This window comes from Erythrolamprus reginae, chromosome 7 (assembly GCF_031021105.1).
Source record: "Erythrolamprus reginae isolate rEryReg1 chromosome 7, rEryReg1.hap1, whole genome shotgun sequence".
Lineage (NCBI taxonomy): Eukaryota > Metazoa > Chordata > Lepidosauria > Squamata > Dipsadidae > Erythrolamprus > Erythrolamprus reginae.
In genome coordinates, this window is record NC_091956.1 from 46,997,347 (window position 1) to 47,014,367 (window position 17,021).

Consider the following 17,021-nt stretch of genomic DNA (forward strand, 5'->3'; position numbering starts at 1 on the left):
GAGACCTCATCGAAACGTCGCCAGAAATTTCCAAATCCTACACGGGAAGAAACCCGAATATACCAAGACCGTCATATATATACACACACACACACACACACACACACACACACACACACGCACACGCACACGCACACACACACAGAAAAATACATGATGAAGGTTATAGAGGAGATACTCAGAGTAAAATATATCTAAGAAAGAATAGAAAAGAAGATATAGTAATAGAACATATTAATGAAAGAATAGAAGAAGAGATATAGGAATAGAAGAAAGGTATAGGAGATATAGGAGAGTAATAGGACAGGGGACGGAAGGCACTCTAGTGCACTTGTACTCGTCTCTTACTGACCTCGTAGGAATCTGGATAGGTCAACTGTAGATAATCTAAGGGTAAAGTGTTGGGGGTTTGGGGATGACACTAGGGAGTCCGGTAATGAGTTCCACGCTTCGACAACTCGGTTACTGAAGTCATATTTTTTACAGTCAAGTTTGGAGCACTTAATATTAAGTTTAAATCTGTTGTGTGCTCTTGTGTTGTTGTGGTTGAAGCTGAAGTAGTCGCCAAGAGGCAGGACGTTGCAGCATATAATCTATTTAATATCTACATGAAACCGTTGGGCGAGATCATCCAAGGGCATGGGGTGAGCTTTACATCTCCACCTCATGTCCAGTCAACAAAGCAGTGGATGTGATGTGCCGGTGCCTGGAGGCTGTTGGGGTCTGGATGGGTGTCAACAGACTCAAACTCAACCCTCATAAGACGGAGTGGCTGTGGATTTTGCCTCCCAGGGACAATTCCATCTGTCCGTATATCACCCTGTGGGGGGAATCATTGACCCCCTCAGAGAGGGTCCACAACCTGGGTGTCCTCCTCAATCCACAGCTCACATTAGAGAAACACCTTTCAGCTGTGGCGAGGGGGGCGTTTGCCCAGGTTCGCCTGGTGCACCAGTTGCGGCCCTATTTGGACCGGGAGTCACTGCTCACAGTCACTCATGCCCTCATCATCTCGAGGCTCGACTACTGTAACGCTCTCTACATGGGGCTACCTTTGAAGAGTGTTCAGAAACTTCAGATCGTGCAGAATGCAGAGAGCAATCATGGACTTCCGTAGGTATGCGCATGTCACACCAACACCACAGTCTGCATTGGTTGCCGATCAGTTTCCAGTCACAGTGTTGGTTATGACCTATAAAGCCCTTCATGGCATCGGACCAGAATATCTACGGGACCGCCTTCTGCCGCACGAATCCCAGCGACCAGTTTGGTCCCACAGAATTGGCCTTCTCCGGGTCCCATCGACTAAACAATGTCGTTTGGTGGGACCCAGGGGAAGAGCCTTCTCTGTGGCAGCCCCGACCCTCTGGAATCAGCTCCCCCCAGAGATCAGAATTGCCCCCACCCTCCTTGCCTTTCGTAAGCTCCTCAAAACCCACCTCTGTTGTCAGGCATGGGGGAATTGAGATATTCATTTCCCCCAGGCCTATACAATTTTTGCATGGTATATTTGTGTGTATGTTTGGTTTTTAATAAGGGTTTTTAGTTATTTTAAATAATAGATTTGTTATATGTTGCTCCTTTGTCTGTCTGCATGCGTGTGCATGTAGAGCCACTACTTAAATGGAAATGGTTGGAAGCAGTTTCTTAAATATTTGGTTACTTTTAGCATTTAAAAAAAGGCCTTCGCACCGGGGTGAAATGTTCCCAGTTCACTCATGCCTGTCAGTCATCAGAGAGCCAGTTGCGAAGAGAGAACAAGGCTCTGCCCACCTGCCCGGATGCCACCATTTGGGTCCTTTGATCCTCTGTGAGGGTAAAATAATCCAAATGGCGGCATCTGGGAATGTGGGCGGAGCCTTGCACTCCTTTCATGACCAAGTAGCATGAGCAAACTGGGAGCATTTCACCCCCGCGTCACACATATTACCTTGCATTCCAAAATATTTTTTTCAAAGGATTTGTATAGTTCTGTAAAATATGAGCACATTTATATTTCATTTTAATAATACTTCAAGGAATTCCAAATTATGTTTGGCATGATTTTAATGTGCAGGCAAGCTCGTTTAGGCTGCTCCCTAATATAATTTTCATGTGTAACATATTGTAGCATATTTCTTTAAGTTCTGAAATATGATTCACTATTTTATTGGTACTGTAAGAATTTTTTCAAAATGTTTGGCAGTTGAAGTTGTGGTACAAGATGCAATCTAGACTTTCCTATATAATTTCGGATTCGTAGTCGGCACAGCTGGCAAAGAGAACACGGAGTAACTGCAATTGAATAAAAAAGGACATTAGGTAGTATTAGGTAGTATTCTCAAGAATGTACATTTTGTACTTATTACATTATATAATTTTATCACATATTCAAACAGACATTTTAATTGAATAGATTTCTTGGATGTACTGACAGTTTTACTGAGATAATATGACATGGTACGATATATACATACTGTATACTGTACATATTTTCAGTAAGGAAACTTTTCCTTACTGAAAATTAAGGAATGTTTGCAAAGTTCAACAAAACTTTGAATGATTTGGAGAAGAAAATATAGATTTATGTGGTTTTTTTTTAAAGTATTATCTGGGAAAGTGAAGCTTACAATCTGCTGTAGTCAGACAAAAGGATGGAACATTATTCTCCCCTCATCTAATGTATGTGCTTCCTCAGGACTGAGAAAGAGAAAAAGCAGCAGCTTGGGCTTGATGCTACTCTCCAAAACCCAATAGCAACCTAATAGCAACAAAGAAAGAATAAATATAAACTTTACCTTCATGTAATAGCAGTATTTTTTCCACCAAGCTGCTTGAAACAGCAACATCTATGGGTCGTTCAAAATCTGAATTTTTGGCATTTATATCTGCTCCAAATTCAAGAAGCATGTTTACTATTTCAGTATTAGGTAGCCTTGCAGCTGCATGCAATGGAGTTTCCAAAAACTTTCCTTTTTGAACATTTGCCCCTATGGATTTATAATAGAATGCATTTTACTTTAGCCTAAAGATATTTTAACAAAGAATCATAATCTGATCACAGTGTCTAATTTTTGTTTCTCAGAAATAAACATTTATTAGCAATTTATTTCATTTATATTTATTTTTCTACCTCAGTGAGTACTAAAGACAGTTAATACAGCTTTGGAAATAATAGTAAAATTAGTTAAAGTGTAAAAGCCCAGTAAAATAGATGCATATTAGTTGTTTTTCTAAAGCAAAAATCAAAGAGGGCTTTGCCCTAGTCAGATAATACATTTAAACCGCAGGAATAAATCTTCTCTTGTATGACAGAGAATAGCGGCGCCGGACTTACCCGGCAGCAGGCTTTGCTGGAGGGACCGGGAGACACCGGACCCTCATGGCGGCCGCCATTTTGGATCCCGAGCGAAGTCTCGCGAGGCGAGACTTCGCTCGGGAGTTCAGGCCTGACAGGCCTGGCTGCTGATTGGTCCGGGCGGGGCCTGCTCGCACTATATGAGGGCGAGCAGGCCGAGGCTCAGCCTTTTCGCCTCGGACATCAGCCACGAGCAGACATTTGTCAGTCTGCTCGCGGCGGCCATTTTGTGTGCGGCCTCGTGCGAGCCGCCATTTTGTGGCCTGCTTTGTTGGCGAAAGGCCTTCTGCGAACAGCGGAGCCAGCATCGGCTGGGCTCCGCTCTGGTTTGGAGCCCCGTTGCCCCTGGGTTGGGGGTTGGGGGGGTGCCGCCCTCCGGTGGCCTCGCGGGCCCGCGTGGGTTCCTGGGGGGGCGGGCGGCCTTGGTTATAAAAGGCCTGGTGGTGGGGCCTTGCTGCCACTGTTGAGAGGGGTGGAGGATTGGCCTCCTGGGAGTTGCATTTGCGAGGCCTGCTGCATAGGGTAGGCCTTGCTTAGTGGGTGCAGGGTCCTTGGGGGTTGGTCCCGCCCTCCCCCCTTCTTCTGTCTATTGTTAATAACAGAAACACAATACATTGTTCAATGGCCCCTAAAAAGCGGCAAGCTCAGGCCCTCCCGGCCCAACCTGTGGTGCGGCCTAGGAGGGCTGCTAGGCCTTCTGCCCGGGCTCGGGCTGCGGCGGAGGGGCCCCCGGGGGTGGTCCCGGCGGCAGGGGGGGGATTTATGCCCACGGTCCTTCAAACCGAGGTTTCTCCTTCTCTCTCCTGGGCCAGGGTCCTGGAGAGGCTCGATGAGCTGGAGCGGTGGCGGTCAGGAGAAGGCCCGGAGGAGCTTCCCATGACTGCCTCCGCAGCATGGGGTTCCGACCCCGAAGAGGAGCCAGTCCAGGAGGGGCAGCTGGCCCACACCGCGCAGCTGGCCCATACCGGGCAGAGGGCCCATACCGGGCAGATGGCCCAGACCGGGCAGATGGCCCAGTCGGGGCAGTGGTCATCATTCCAGGGCCCAGCCAGGATGGGCCCCCCCTTGGATGGCTTCCACCCCTTATGGGGCAGGTGAGGTTGCACCACACTCTGGTACTACACCGCTCCTCCCCGTGCAGGGTCCCGGGTTTATCCCGCCTGCATTGGGGAGTGGCACTAGCTTTCTGAGGGCCACTGCGGGCACATGTGGGCAGGTTTGGTCCCCGCCGGCCCCGCCGGCGGTGGCGCCAGGGGTATCTTTCCCACCTGGGGCAGGGGTGGGGGGTTGGATCCCTCCTCAGCCGGCCATTATGCCACCGCCCCCTTTGGTGTACCCACCGGGGCTTGGACTGCTGGGGACGGGGGCCACCACGGTGTGGGACCCGTTCACCAGTATCAAGCCTGGGGCCATCCCTTGTGGGTTGCCCGCGACACCATTGGGCTATCATCTCCATCCCTCTGTGAAGGAAGCAATCTGGCGGGGGGAATATGTCGACCTTTTCTCCCTTTTAAATAGGGAGGTCCCCAAGCAGGACAAGGAGGTGGTGCCTGGGGAGAAGGTTAAAAAAACGAAGGTCACAAAGTGTTTCAGCTCTTGGCTGTACGCTTTTTTGACCTTCGCTTCGGTAGTGATTCAGAGGCAGCCGTGTAGGGCCGCTGCCTTGCTGAAATACATAGATCTAATAGCAAGAGCCCACTTTGAGTACGCAGGTACGATCTGGAGGCATTACGATAAGGGGTTTAGGATGCGTATCGCCCATGACCCCTACTTGCCCTGGGATATGGTGGTCCCGGACCTGTGGTTCCAGGCCACTCATATGTCCGGTAAGGAAGGATGTGATAGGACCGACAGCGGTCACTTTATGGAAGAGGAGCCCGTGACGCCCGCGCCGGCCAAGGCCGCGGCGGGTGGAGCAGGAAAGGGGGCCTCCCTGGTGTGCCACGAGTTCGCCGCAAAAGGGGCGTGTTTTCGTCCCTTTTGCAGGTTTCGTCACGCATGCGGGAATTGTGGGGGGAACCATTCCTCAGCCGTGTGTCCCCGCCCCAAGAAGGGGGCAGAAAAGAAGGGCGGGGGTCCCCCAAAGCCTCCCCCACCTGTTGGGGGTAAAGGGGCCCAGTCCAATCAATTTACAAGTGCTTGAGGGTTGGTTGGGTGACTACCACCCTCGCTCGAGAGCGGCCGCTCTCTTGCTAGGATTCTCGAAGGGATTTAGGATCCCTTATATGGGTGTTAGGAGGGCCTTCATGTCCAACAACCTTAGGTCGGTTGTTGGTCATGAAGACATTGTTAGGGAGAAGATTCGGAGGGAGGTGGCCGAGGGCAGGGTCCTCGGGCCCTTCCCGGAGCCGCCCTTCCCGAATCTTCGTGTGTCTCCCTTAGGTGTGGTCCCCAAAAAGGCGAGTGGTGAATTTAGGTTGATTCACCATTTGTCTTTTCCAAAAGGGGAGTCAGTGAATAACTTCATTCCTCATGAGCTTTGTTCAGTCCGGTATGCATCCTTTGATGCAGCCGTAACTATGGTAAGGAGGTGTGGGGTGGGAGCCCTTATGGGTAAATGTGACATTAAGTCGGCATTCCGGCTCCTCCCCATACACCCAGATGACTTTGGGCTGTTGGGCTTCCATTTCGAGAGTGGCTATTATGTGGAGAGAGCTTTGCCTATGGGTTGCTCTATCTCGTGCTCTCTTTTTGAGAGTTTTAGCACCTTTTTGGAGTGGGCGCTCAGGAGGCACAGTGGTCTGGGTACGGTCGTTCACTACCTTGATGATTTCTTGTTGGCGGGGCCTGCGCATTCGGAGCAATGTTTTGCTCTAATGCGGGACTTCGAAGCCCTTTGTGCTCAGTTAGGGGTGCCTTTAGCCTCTGAGAAGACCGAAGGCCCCGCCACCAGGATTATCTTTCTGGGTATTGAATTGGACTCAGAGGAGCAATCTTCTAGATTGCCCCTGGAGAAGTTGCTCAAGATCAGAGGAAAGCTCGATGAGGTTCTGGGCTGCAGGAAGGTTACCCTACGGCAGCTTCAGGAATTGGCAGGGATTCTTAACTTTGCCTGTCGGGTGGTTGTTCTCGGCAGAGCTTTTTCGAGACGATTGTACAACGCGATGAGGGGGCTTCGTTTGCCCCATCATCGTACCCGCCTCTGCGCAGGGGTCAGGGCTGACCTCTGCGTGTGGCGGGATTTCTTGGATAGGTTTAATGGTTTGTCTTTTGGGAGGCGCGAGCTTCTTTTGGAAGCTGAGTTGCAGCTCTGCTCCGATGCTGCGGGGACTTGTGGTTTCGGGGAAGTGTTAGGTGACCAGTGGTGCTGGTCGGCGTGGCCTCCGGAATGGAGTGCCTCTTCGTTGGTTAAGGACCTTACGTTCTTGGAGCTCTTCCCCTTAGTAGTGGCATTAGAGCTTTGGGGGGAGCAGTTTAGGGACAAGACTGTGCACTTTTGGTGTGATAACCTAGCGGTTGTCCATGTTGTGAATGCCCTGTCCTCTAGGAGTGACAGGGTCATGCGGCTTGTCCGCCATTTTGTGCACAGGTCCTTGTCCCTAAACACGTTGTTTTTGGCTAGGCATGTCCCCGGGTTGGATAACGGGGTCGCTGATGCCTTGTCCCGTGGTCAGCTGTCCAGGTTTCGGACCCTGGCCCCGTGGGCCCGTGAGTTGCCAGAAGCGTTTCCCGGCCACCTCTGGAGTCTTGGGGGACTCCCGAGCGGTGGAGAGACGAGGCATCCAGGGCTGTCTCCCTATCTGTAGTGCCCGGCACCCTGCGGGCATACCAGCATGCTGGTAGGGAGTTTGGGGATTTCAGGCAGGGCAGGGGTTCCCCACTTTGGCCTGTCCCTGTAGAGCGCCTGGCCGTGTTTTGCATCCAGCTTAGACAGCGTGGCCTGTCAGTTGGGACTCTTAGGTCCAGGTTAGCCGGCCTCGCCTTTTTGTCCAAGGCGGGGTGGGTTTGCAGATTTTTCAGGTGACTTCCGCATCAGGAAGATGCTGGAAGGCAGGATGAGGCAGCAAGCGGGGGCCCCTGGTGACACTCGTCGGGCTCTGACGGTGGAGCGGCTGTCTTTGACTAGAGGGGTTTTTGACAGTCTGTGTGCCTCCTTGTATGAGGCCCGTCTTTTTTAGGGCAGCGACTTGTGTCATGTTTTTTGGGGCCCTCAGGGTCAGCGAGGCCATGCGTCGTCTCAGGCTGACATTCTGCTCCGGGCCTTCCAGTATGCTGATCTGGCCTTTAGACAAGGGGGGGTATCCCTTGTAGTAAGGCAGTCTAAGACGGATCAGCTACACAGAGGGGTTAGTATCCGGCTTAGTGCGGCCGCCGACCAGTCGGTGTGTCCGGTGGCCGCCCTACGGCTTTATTGTAGCTTACGGGGGTCAGGGCAGGGGTACCTCTTTAGGCATTGGGTCGGTACCCCTCTGACCCATTACCAAGTTTGGGTGTTAGTGTCCAGGGCAATGGCCCAGGTAGGTATGGATCCCGCCGGTTATTGAACGCATTCATTCCGTATCGGCGCCGCCACTAGTGCGGCACTTTCTGGTTTCCCAGCCCATCGGATTCAGGAGATCGGCCGCTGGCGGGCAGCAGCATATTTGGGTTATGTTAGGCCCGCTGAGGATCCTAGGCAGGGCTTAGGCTGGGTAACCTCTCTGTGTGTGTCCTCTTGCAGGTCCCCAGGCTAACGCGAAACTGACGGCGCTGCTGTGTGGCCACGGCATGATATTTTGGGCCGGCCGCTCAGCAGCCAGAAGCGCCATCGGGACCCAGTTGTCCTTGGGATGGTGGGTCAAGGTTGCCTGGACGGGCCGGAGAGGTATGCGGTGGGAGGGTCTCCTACCGGCGTTGCTGGGCGGTCAGCATTCTGTGGCTGCGCTCGGCAGTACTGGGTGGGCGGCTACCCAGGGTCGCGCCCAGTTGGGTCTGGGTGGGCAGCATCCTGGCAGGTATTGCTTCTCGGGGGCAATGACCTTTGCATTCTGGAAGGCCTGGCGCTGATCATCCAGGCGCGCGAAGACCTGCGAAGGCTTCATGCAGAGTGGCCCGCCACGCAAGTGGTGTGGTCGGAGATCCTACCTAGGATCGTGTGGAGGGACGCCTCTTCCCTTAGGGCCATTCACCGGGCGAGACGTAGAGTGAATAGGGCCCTGGGCAAAACAGTTAGGGAACTAGGTGGGGTTGTAGTGGCCCATCCCCTCATCACAATAGACCGGCCATGGCTTTACCGGGCCGACGGCGTTCACCTGTCAGAACAGGGGAACGCCATTTTTCTTACAGGACCTGCAGCGGTCTCTGCGTGAGCTGGCGCAGCTAGAGGGGGGAGTCGGGGGGCCAAGATAGAGATCTGCCCCCCGCTCCGTGGCAGGTTAGGGGCGGAAAACTGGGGTGGTTTAGCAACCGCGCGTTCTCCCTTGGGCATCTTTGGGGATGATTGACAGATTCTCCGCAAGCTCATGGAGGGAGTGTCTGCCTGAGCAGCTGGGGGGAACCTGTCTTTGGGCCCTGCACCTTTAATTCCCGGATTCGGGTTAGCCGGTGGGACCCCCCTCATGCAAAGCATGGCAGGGTCGCAGGTGATGGAATGGTCCCTCACCTGGACTTGCATCGAGATACGCCCATGAGTTGCCCAGGAAGTTTTTGTCATAACGTCATTTCCGCCCCGGAAGTATTTGTTTGACCCTGCAGGTCCATTTCCGGGTCATATTTGTTTATGCTAATATATGCAAATTTAATGAATAAATTATGCAAATTTATGTTAATAAAAATGACCCAGTTTAAATCCAGCTCTTGTGTCCGTGTCGTTACTCCGTCTCTCCAGCAAATGAGCCTGGCTAGGGGCAACATCTTTACAAGTGCCTGTCTTATCGATATTAACAGTAACATAATTTTGTAACAGAGGTACTTACCTTAAGAATCTAGGTATACATCACATCAGATTAGATTAATTATTAGATTAATATATCTAGCATTTAAATATATAATTGTGAGTAGAATGTATGAATATGCAGTGCTGAGAGGAGGGGTTGAAGAAATCAGGTAGATGTTTAGGGATTAATTCCATATTGATGGAAGTGGGGACCTAATCACAAAAATAATGGCAGGGGACATATTAATAATAGAGCCCGCTTCTGGACCTGTGGTCTTGATGCTTAGAACATTGATAACCTTACGTTCCTGCTGCTGATTGTAGATGTTGTTCATAATTTGGTGAATAAAGAAGTAACTGTATTTCTAGAACCTGGTTGGGTTAAGGTAGCAATGCCACCCTTTTGGAGATATGGCCCACATTAAGAATACATGTTCAATTCCTAATTTGTTAACTGATCACCTTGAACTTAGATTGCTGGACATAAATTAACTTAGATTCTGCTGCTGCCAGACTCCTTGCAGTTCAAAGGCATTCTTCACCTATGAAAGATGTTTTCCCTGGTTTATTTTTAACTCTTATGTTTGTTTTGGTTTTTGCCTTGATATTTTACTTATCACACCAGATGGCAGCATTTATATAATTTGATTATACTTGAAAAAAACTAAACAGGATCAGACCTGATATTAGATGGGAGATCAACACGAATTCCTAGGAGTGTATACTAAACTGGGAAGTAAAGAAAACATCCTAAAAATGTATTGATAAATCACTCAGAAATCATTGCTAAGGAAGTTATTGGGCATATTCCTGCAATCTCCAAGAAGCAAATTGAAGAAAGACTTTGCTTTTTTGTTATAAAAAATAAAATATAATCAGTCAGTCAATGAGCTGAGCTGATTTAGCTGAGATATAACAATCCTATTCAGAATGATCAGGCAGAAAGTTTATTAATAAATAATCAATGAATCTTAATGAATCTTAAAGTATGAGTCTTTAAAATAAGGGGCATCACTATATAATATGATAGTGATTTATGTATTGCTGAGTTGCATATATAAGTGAATTGAAAAGTAGCCTAATTTGAAATATACAGTTTGGTTGATATAATAGGGATTAATTATGACGAGTATCATTTGAAACATTAAAATAATACATAGAAATTCCTGTATGTTTGTAAATTAATGACTTCCAGAATCAACATCATCTTCTGATGTTGATCATAACGAAATATAAGTACCGTAATATATTTTTCAGAAATAAACTACTCTTAAAAATAATGTTCTTTTTTAAAATCTGAATTCAATGCAGACTACTAAAGTGACCTAATTTAAAAAATGTGTTGGTTTTATTTATAGCAAACAAACATTATAATAGGTATAGTGAAAGTCTAGTTGAGTTCAAGAAAAAATAAAATAAAAATACATCAATTAATATATATTACCTGAATGCAGAAGTTTGTGAACACATTGTTTCTGCTGTGAAAAGCAAGCCAGATATAGAGGTGTTCCTAGATGAGGAACATCTAGATCAACTTCTATGCCCCAAGAAATCAGCAATTCTAAACAATCACTGTGACCTTAAGAAAGGATAATGTAATTAATCCCTAAGACAAAATATTAAAAAAAAATTTTTTTAAAATATTTTATTGATTTTCTTAAAATAGACAGACACACATACAAACATTAAACACAAAATGGGGATACATTTTCCCCGCTTATCTTGAAAGTATAAATTCAAATACAGAAAAAGAATACATAATTAGATATATATTGAATATTAAAAAAATTGCTAAATTTGAGTTAAGGTTTTTCACATTGTTACTAATATATACAGTATATAAAACCAAAATTCTTACTATATTTCTTATATATAAACTAATTCTTATATATAAACTAATTCTACCTTAGTCATTAAACAATAAATTTGAACTAATGTTAGTATTATTATTACCCAAGTAAAAACAAATACAACAAGTTAACTAAAAATAGATTGTATATCTTATTTTTTCTTATCTATCCATTTATAAACATTGTTCCATGCTTCATAAAACTTAGTATCTTCTTGATCATTTAAACGTCTTGTCATCATATCCATTTCAGCGCAATCTAATAATTTTGCTATAACTTCTTCTTCTTTGGGGATTTCCTCCCCCTTCCAATTTTGCGCATACGTGATTCTAGCCACTGTTAATATGTGTATAATTAAATATAAAATTTCTTTCTTGTAGGTCTGGTTGGTAATTCCTAATAAATAAAATTCCGGGGTGTTTTCAACCTTCTGCTTTACCGTTTCTTTTATTATTTTCTCTATCATCTTCCAATATATTTTAGCTTTACCACATGTCCACCATTGATGGTAGTAGGTTCCTATTTCTTTCTTACATTTCCAACACAATGGAGAAGTTTTAGGGAACATTTTTGCTATTCTATTTGGTGGGAGATGCCATCTGTAAAACATTTTAATTTGGTTTTCTTTTAATGATACTGATTTGGTCATTTTCCAATTGTTGACCCAGACTTTTTCCCATGTATCTATGTCTATTTCTTTACCAATGTTTTTGCACCATCTTATCATATTATCTTTTAGGGTCAGTTCTATATTTTTATGTGCAATAAGGAATTTATAAATTTTCCCTATTGTTTTTGTTTGATTAAGAGTAATTAAATTGCTTAACAAATTTTTATTTTTGTTAGAAATATAAAGTGTTTTATCTTTCTGGTATCTAGATCGAATCTGGGCATAATGCCACCAATCTATTGTTATCCCTTCATCTTGTAATGTAATCCTAGATTTTAATTTCATTTGGTCATTTAATAAATCTTTATATCGTATAATTTTTTTGTCTTTTGTAGATTTTGGGTGTATTATTGCTTCTAGAGGGGCAAGCCATTCTGGAATAGTTAAAAAGTGGTTTTTCCTTATGTCTTTCCAAACTTCTAGTAGATATTTCCTTAATGTATGTCTTTTAAAATATGAGTGATTTTTCTCCTTATCATACCATATGAAGGCGTGCCATCCAAGCATAAGATCATACCCTTCTAAATTTAATATTCTTTTATTTTCTAGAGTAATCCAATCTCTAATCCATGTTAGGGCGGCTGCCTGATAATCTAATTTCCAATTTGGAAGTCCAAATCCGCCCCTTTCTTTGATATCTTCTAAACAATTTATTTTTATTCTTGCTTTTTTCCCTTGCCATAAAAACTTTTTAACTATATTTGTTAAATTTTTGAAGAAAGTACTCCCTGGGTTTATTGGGATTACCTGGAATAGAAATAAAATTTTAGGTAAGATATTCATCTTAATTGTTGCTACTCTTCCTAAAAAAGATATTTTCAAATTATTCCAAATTTCTAAATCTTTTTTAATTTCTGTCAATAATTTTAAATAGTTATCATTTTTTATAGTTATTGTTTTAGCTGTTAACCAAATTCCTAAATATTTTACTTTTTTAGCAATCTTTATTCCAGAGATATGTTCTAACTTGTTTTCTTGGATTTTACTTATATTTTTAGTTAAAAATTGTGTTTTACTTTTATTTATCTTTAAACCTGCTACCTTTCCATAATGTTCTATTGTCTGCATTAATATTGGGACTGTCTTAATTGGTTCTTCAATTATAAAAGTTAAATCATCTGCAAAGGCTTGAACTTTGTACGTCTCGTCACCTACAGTTAGGCCTTTTATTTTAGGGTCTGTTCTTATTTTAATTAATAAAGTCTCCATAGCCATAATAAATAGCAACGGTGATAAGGGACAACCTTGGCGAACTCCCTTGTTTATCTCAAGTGTTGTTAATTGTTCATTATTCAATATTATGTTCGTTGTTTGTTTTAAGTAAATGGCATCTATTAAATTAACGAATTTTGAGCCAAATTTCATTTTATTTAATTGCATTTTTATAAATATCCAATTAAGATTATCAAAAGCTTTTTGAGCATCTAAGAACATTAAAGATAATGTTTTCCCTGGGTGTTGCTCATAATATTCTAATGTGTTTATGACAATTCTAAGATTATTTTTGATTTGTCTGCCTGGTAAAAAACCATTTTGATCTTGATGTATTATTCCATTTATAACTCTTTTAAGTCTGTCCGCATATATAGCAGTAAAGATCTTATAATCCACATTCAATAATGATATAGGCCTATAATTTTTTAATTTTTTCTGGTGCCGTACCCTGCTTATGGATTAAGGTTGTTAATGATTCTGTCCAAGATTTAGGAATTTTACCCTCAAGTCTACATTCATTGAAAATTTCTAACATATTATTTCTTATTGTTTCATTTTCTATTTTATACCATTCTGCCGGTATAGCATCTGGGCCAGTTGCTTTGTTGTTTTTTTGTTTTTTAATTATTATTAAAAGTTCTTCCATTGTTATTGGTCCATCCATAATATTCTGTTGATCTTCCGTTATTTGTGGTAATTTTGAATGTTCTAAGTAATTAAAAACTTCATCTTCACTAGTAATATATTTTGTATATAGTTCTTTAAAAAAATTATTCACAATATCTGCTTTTTCTTCTGTATCATATTTTATTATACCATCATTATCCTCTAGTTTTTTAATAAGTTTTGATTGCCTCTGTTTTCTAAGTTTATATGCTAACCATCTGCCTGGTTTGTTCGCGTGTTCGAAATAATGTTGTTTAGCTCTTTTTATCTTTTCAGCTATTTGATTTTGTTCTATCAATCTAATTTTATGTTTGATTACACTCATTTCTGTTTTCAAATCTCTATTCTTTATATGTTGCTGTGATAAAGATTCTAATTGTTTTAATTCATTTATTAATTGTTCATATTTTATTTTATTTTCCTTGTTATGTCTTGCTGTGTAGGATATCGTTAATCCTCTAATGTATGCTTTAGCTGTATCCCATAAATTTTGTGGAGTAGTATCTAAGTTTTTATTAATTTCAAAAAATATTTTTAATTCTTTTTCAATCCAATCCTTGTATTTCTTATCTTTCAAGATATTTCTGTTCATCCGCCAATTAACCTGTTTATTTTTAGTTCTCATATGGACTACCACAGGATTATGATCAGCCAAAATGTTGACATCTATCTCGACCTCTTTTATTTGTTCAGCAATTATTTTTGAGGCCCATACCATGTCTATTCTTGTCCAAATTTTATGGGGGTTGGAGTAAAAAGTGTATTGTCTCTTGTGGGGATGTCTTTCCCTCCAAATGTCATTTAATAGTACAGTGATCCCTCGATTAGCGCGGGGGTTACGTTCCAAGACCTCCCGCGCTAATCGATTTTCCGTGTTATAGTGGTGCGGAAGTAAAAACACCATCTGCGCATGCGCCCCCTTTTTTTTCCATGGCCGCACATGCGCAGATGGTGGAGTTTGCGTGTGGGCAGCGGGGAAGACACAGGGAAGGTTCCTTTGGCCGCCCAACAGCTGGTCTGCTCCGCAGCACGGAAGCAGCGAGGAGCCGAAGATGGAGTTTCCCCGTTGCCCAGGCAAAGGGGAAACCCCATCTTCGGCTCCTCCCTGCTGCCGCACTGCAGAGCAGATCAGCTGTTGGGCGGCCAAAGGAACCTTCCCTGGGTCTTCCTGCTGCCCAGGCAAAGGGGAAACCCCAAGAGAGCCAAAAGAGCACCGGGCCGGTTGGTTCCCAACCAAAAGAGTTTACCCCGATTGTCCTCGGTGGGGGGAAACAGCGCGTCGCCAGGCTCCCCATCTTCAAGAGAGGCGCGACGGCTAGCCAGGATCCACGCAGGGGAGAAAAGGCGCGCGCTCCCAGCCGCTGCGCCCCGCTTGGAGAGCAGCGGCGAGCAGAGCACAGAAGACGACGAGGCTTTCGAGGGCTCCAAGGCGGGCGGCGGCGCGTCCTTCGAGCACGCCGGCGGCGACCCCAAGCTGAAGGCGGCCACCACACACACACACGCCGCCGCCGCCATCCACCCCGCCGGGTTCCCCGCTTGCTACCTCTTCGCCTTCTCCCGCCTCCGAGGCCGAGCAGCCCAAGCCGCAACAGACACACACACACATACACGCACTCCCTCTCTCGCGCTCACACAGACGCACTCAGACAGAAAAGGAAAAAAAATCCCCAAAAGAGAGGGACAAGAGGCAGGCACAAAGCGGGGGCACAAGGGGAGCTGCCCGGCAGAGGTTGCTTTTTTTCTTCTCGTGGGCAAGTGGAGGGGGGGAGAGAGAAGGAAAGAGAGAGAAGGAAAGAAAGAGATGAGAGAGGGAGGAAGAGAGTGTGAGAGAGGAAGAAAGAGAGAGAGAAATGATAGAAAAAAGGGGAGAAAAAAAGAGAAATGAGAAAATGATTGAAGCAGAGAATGACAGGAAAGAAAGAGAAAGAGACAGAGAAGTGACTCTTGGTGATGACGTATGACGTCATCGGGTGGGAAAAACCGTGGAATAGCAAAAAAAACGTGGAGTATTTTTTAATTAATATTTTTTGAAAAACCGTGTTGTAGCGTTTCGCACTAATCGAGACCGTGCTAATCGAGGGATCACTGTAATTCCATTTTCATTTTCTGGAAAGTACTAGGCAATAAGTTCTTACTTTTCTTCTTACTTTTGTTGTCCCCCCCCCCCGAGTGATCTAATTGTCTGTTTGTAATAGCATTAAAATCACCAATTATCAACATATTTTCAATATTTAACTCTGTTATTACTTGATGCAATTTTTTATAGAATGTTATTTGATCTTCATTAGGGGCATAAATCGAAACAATTACCAAAGGTCTAGGTTCAATGTCAACTTGTACAATCAAAATTCTACCTTCATCATCCTTATATATTTGTTTGGAATTTATAGAATTTTCAACATACATCACTACTCCTCTTTTTTTTTTATCTGCTAATGCAGCATACATTTTTCCAATTTTGGGATATAATAATAGTTTCTGATTACTTTTTTTAATATGCACTTCTTGTAGTATTACTATTTGAGCATTTTGATTTCTGATTTTGGAGAAAATTTGTTTCCTTTTTCTTGGTTCATTAAGTCCATTCACATTAACAGAAAAGATCTTTAAGTCTTTACTTGTTGTCATTTATTTGGTTTTTTAGTTTCGCGCTGAGGTTGAACTCTTCTAGCGCCTTGGTCCTGCTCTACTATCAGAGCTGCGGCCCCCATGTCCTGCACCTGCTGGATTGCTGGTTCTTTCACAGGTTGCTGTTGCGCTGGTTGCTGTTGAGCAGTTTGTTGGTTTGCTGATTGATCCAGGTGGCTTATGCCACTGTTTTCAAAGAAATACGTTGCTTGTTCCAAGTTTTCCAGCTTATATCTTCTGGAACGCCAGGTCAATGCTACCCCTTCTGGAATAAGCCAGCGAAAAGTTATATTTTCTTTGATCAAAATTCTGGTTAGAAAATGGTAATCTCTTCTATTTTCTCTGACACCTCTTGGGACTTGTTTTAATATTTTTATTTCAACTCCTTTGTGTTGTAGTTTAGAAGTTCTTGCCCAATGCAGTATGTCATCTTACAAAGTCTTTCTTGCAAACTTGATATGGATCTCTCTCGGGAGATTGTGGCGACGGATGTAGCTATTTGAAATTCTGAAAACTTCATCGATTTCTTTTAATATCTCTGTAGGGTCAACCTGGAGTATTCCTCCAATAGTTTCAGCCATAGTCATCTTTAAATCTTCATCTTTTTCTTCTATTATATTCTGAAATCGTAGCCCATACGAAGCACGTTGCATCTCGAGGTGAGTGATTGATTCATCATATCTTCTGTAGCGTGAGTCAGCTCTGCCTTCAAAGTAATCCATTTTCTTTTCAATTTTAACAGTCTTTTCTTCAACTTTTTTAACACGCCACTTTCCTGTAGAGTTTGTTGCATTTCCTTCA

General features: G+C 44.1%; 1 protein-coding gene across 2 annotated transcripts in view; it reads right to left on the reverse strand.

The window, feature by feature from the left end:
* Positions 1–1,473: 1,473 nt before the first annotated feature.
* The window catches only part of ASB5 (ankyrin repeat and SOCS box containing 5), a 75,868-nt gene continuing 60,320 nt past the window's right edge, over positions 1,474–17,021 (reverse strand). For both annotated transcript variants that reach the window (XM_070757453.1, XM_070757452.1), the window contains 3 exons: positions 10,636–10,770; positions 2,778–2,969; positions 1,474–2,274 (listed from right to left, as the gene is read on the reverse strand). In XM_070757453.1, the coding sequence (XP_070613554.1) occupies positions 2,147–2,274; positions 2,778–2,969; positions 10,636–10,770 (455 nt within the window). In that variant the 3' untranslated portion in view covers positions 1,474–2,146. The remainder of the gene's footprint in view (positions 2,275–2,777; positions 2,970–10,635; positions 10,771–17,021) is intronic.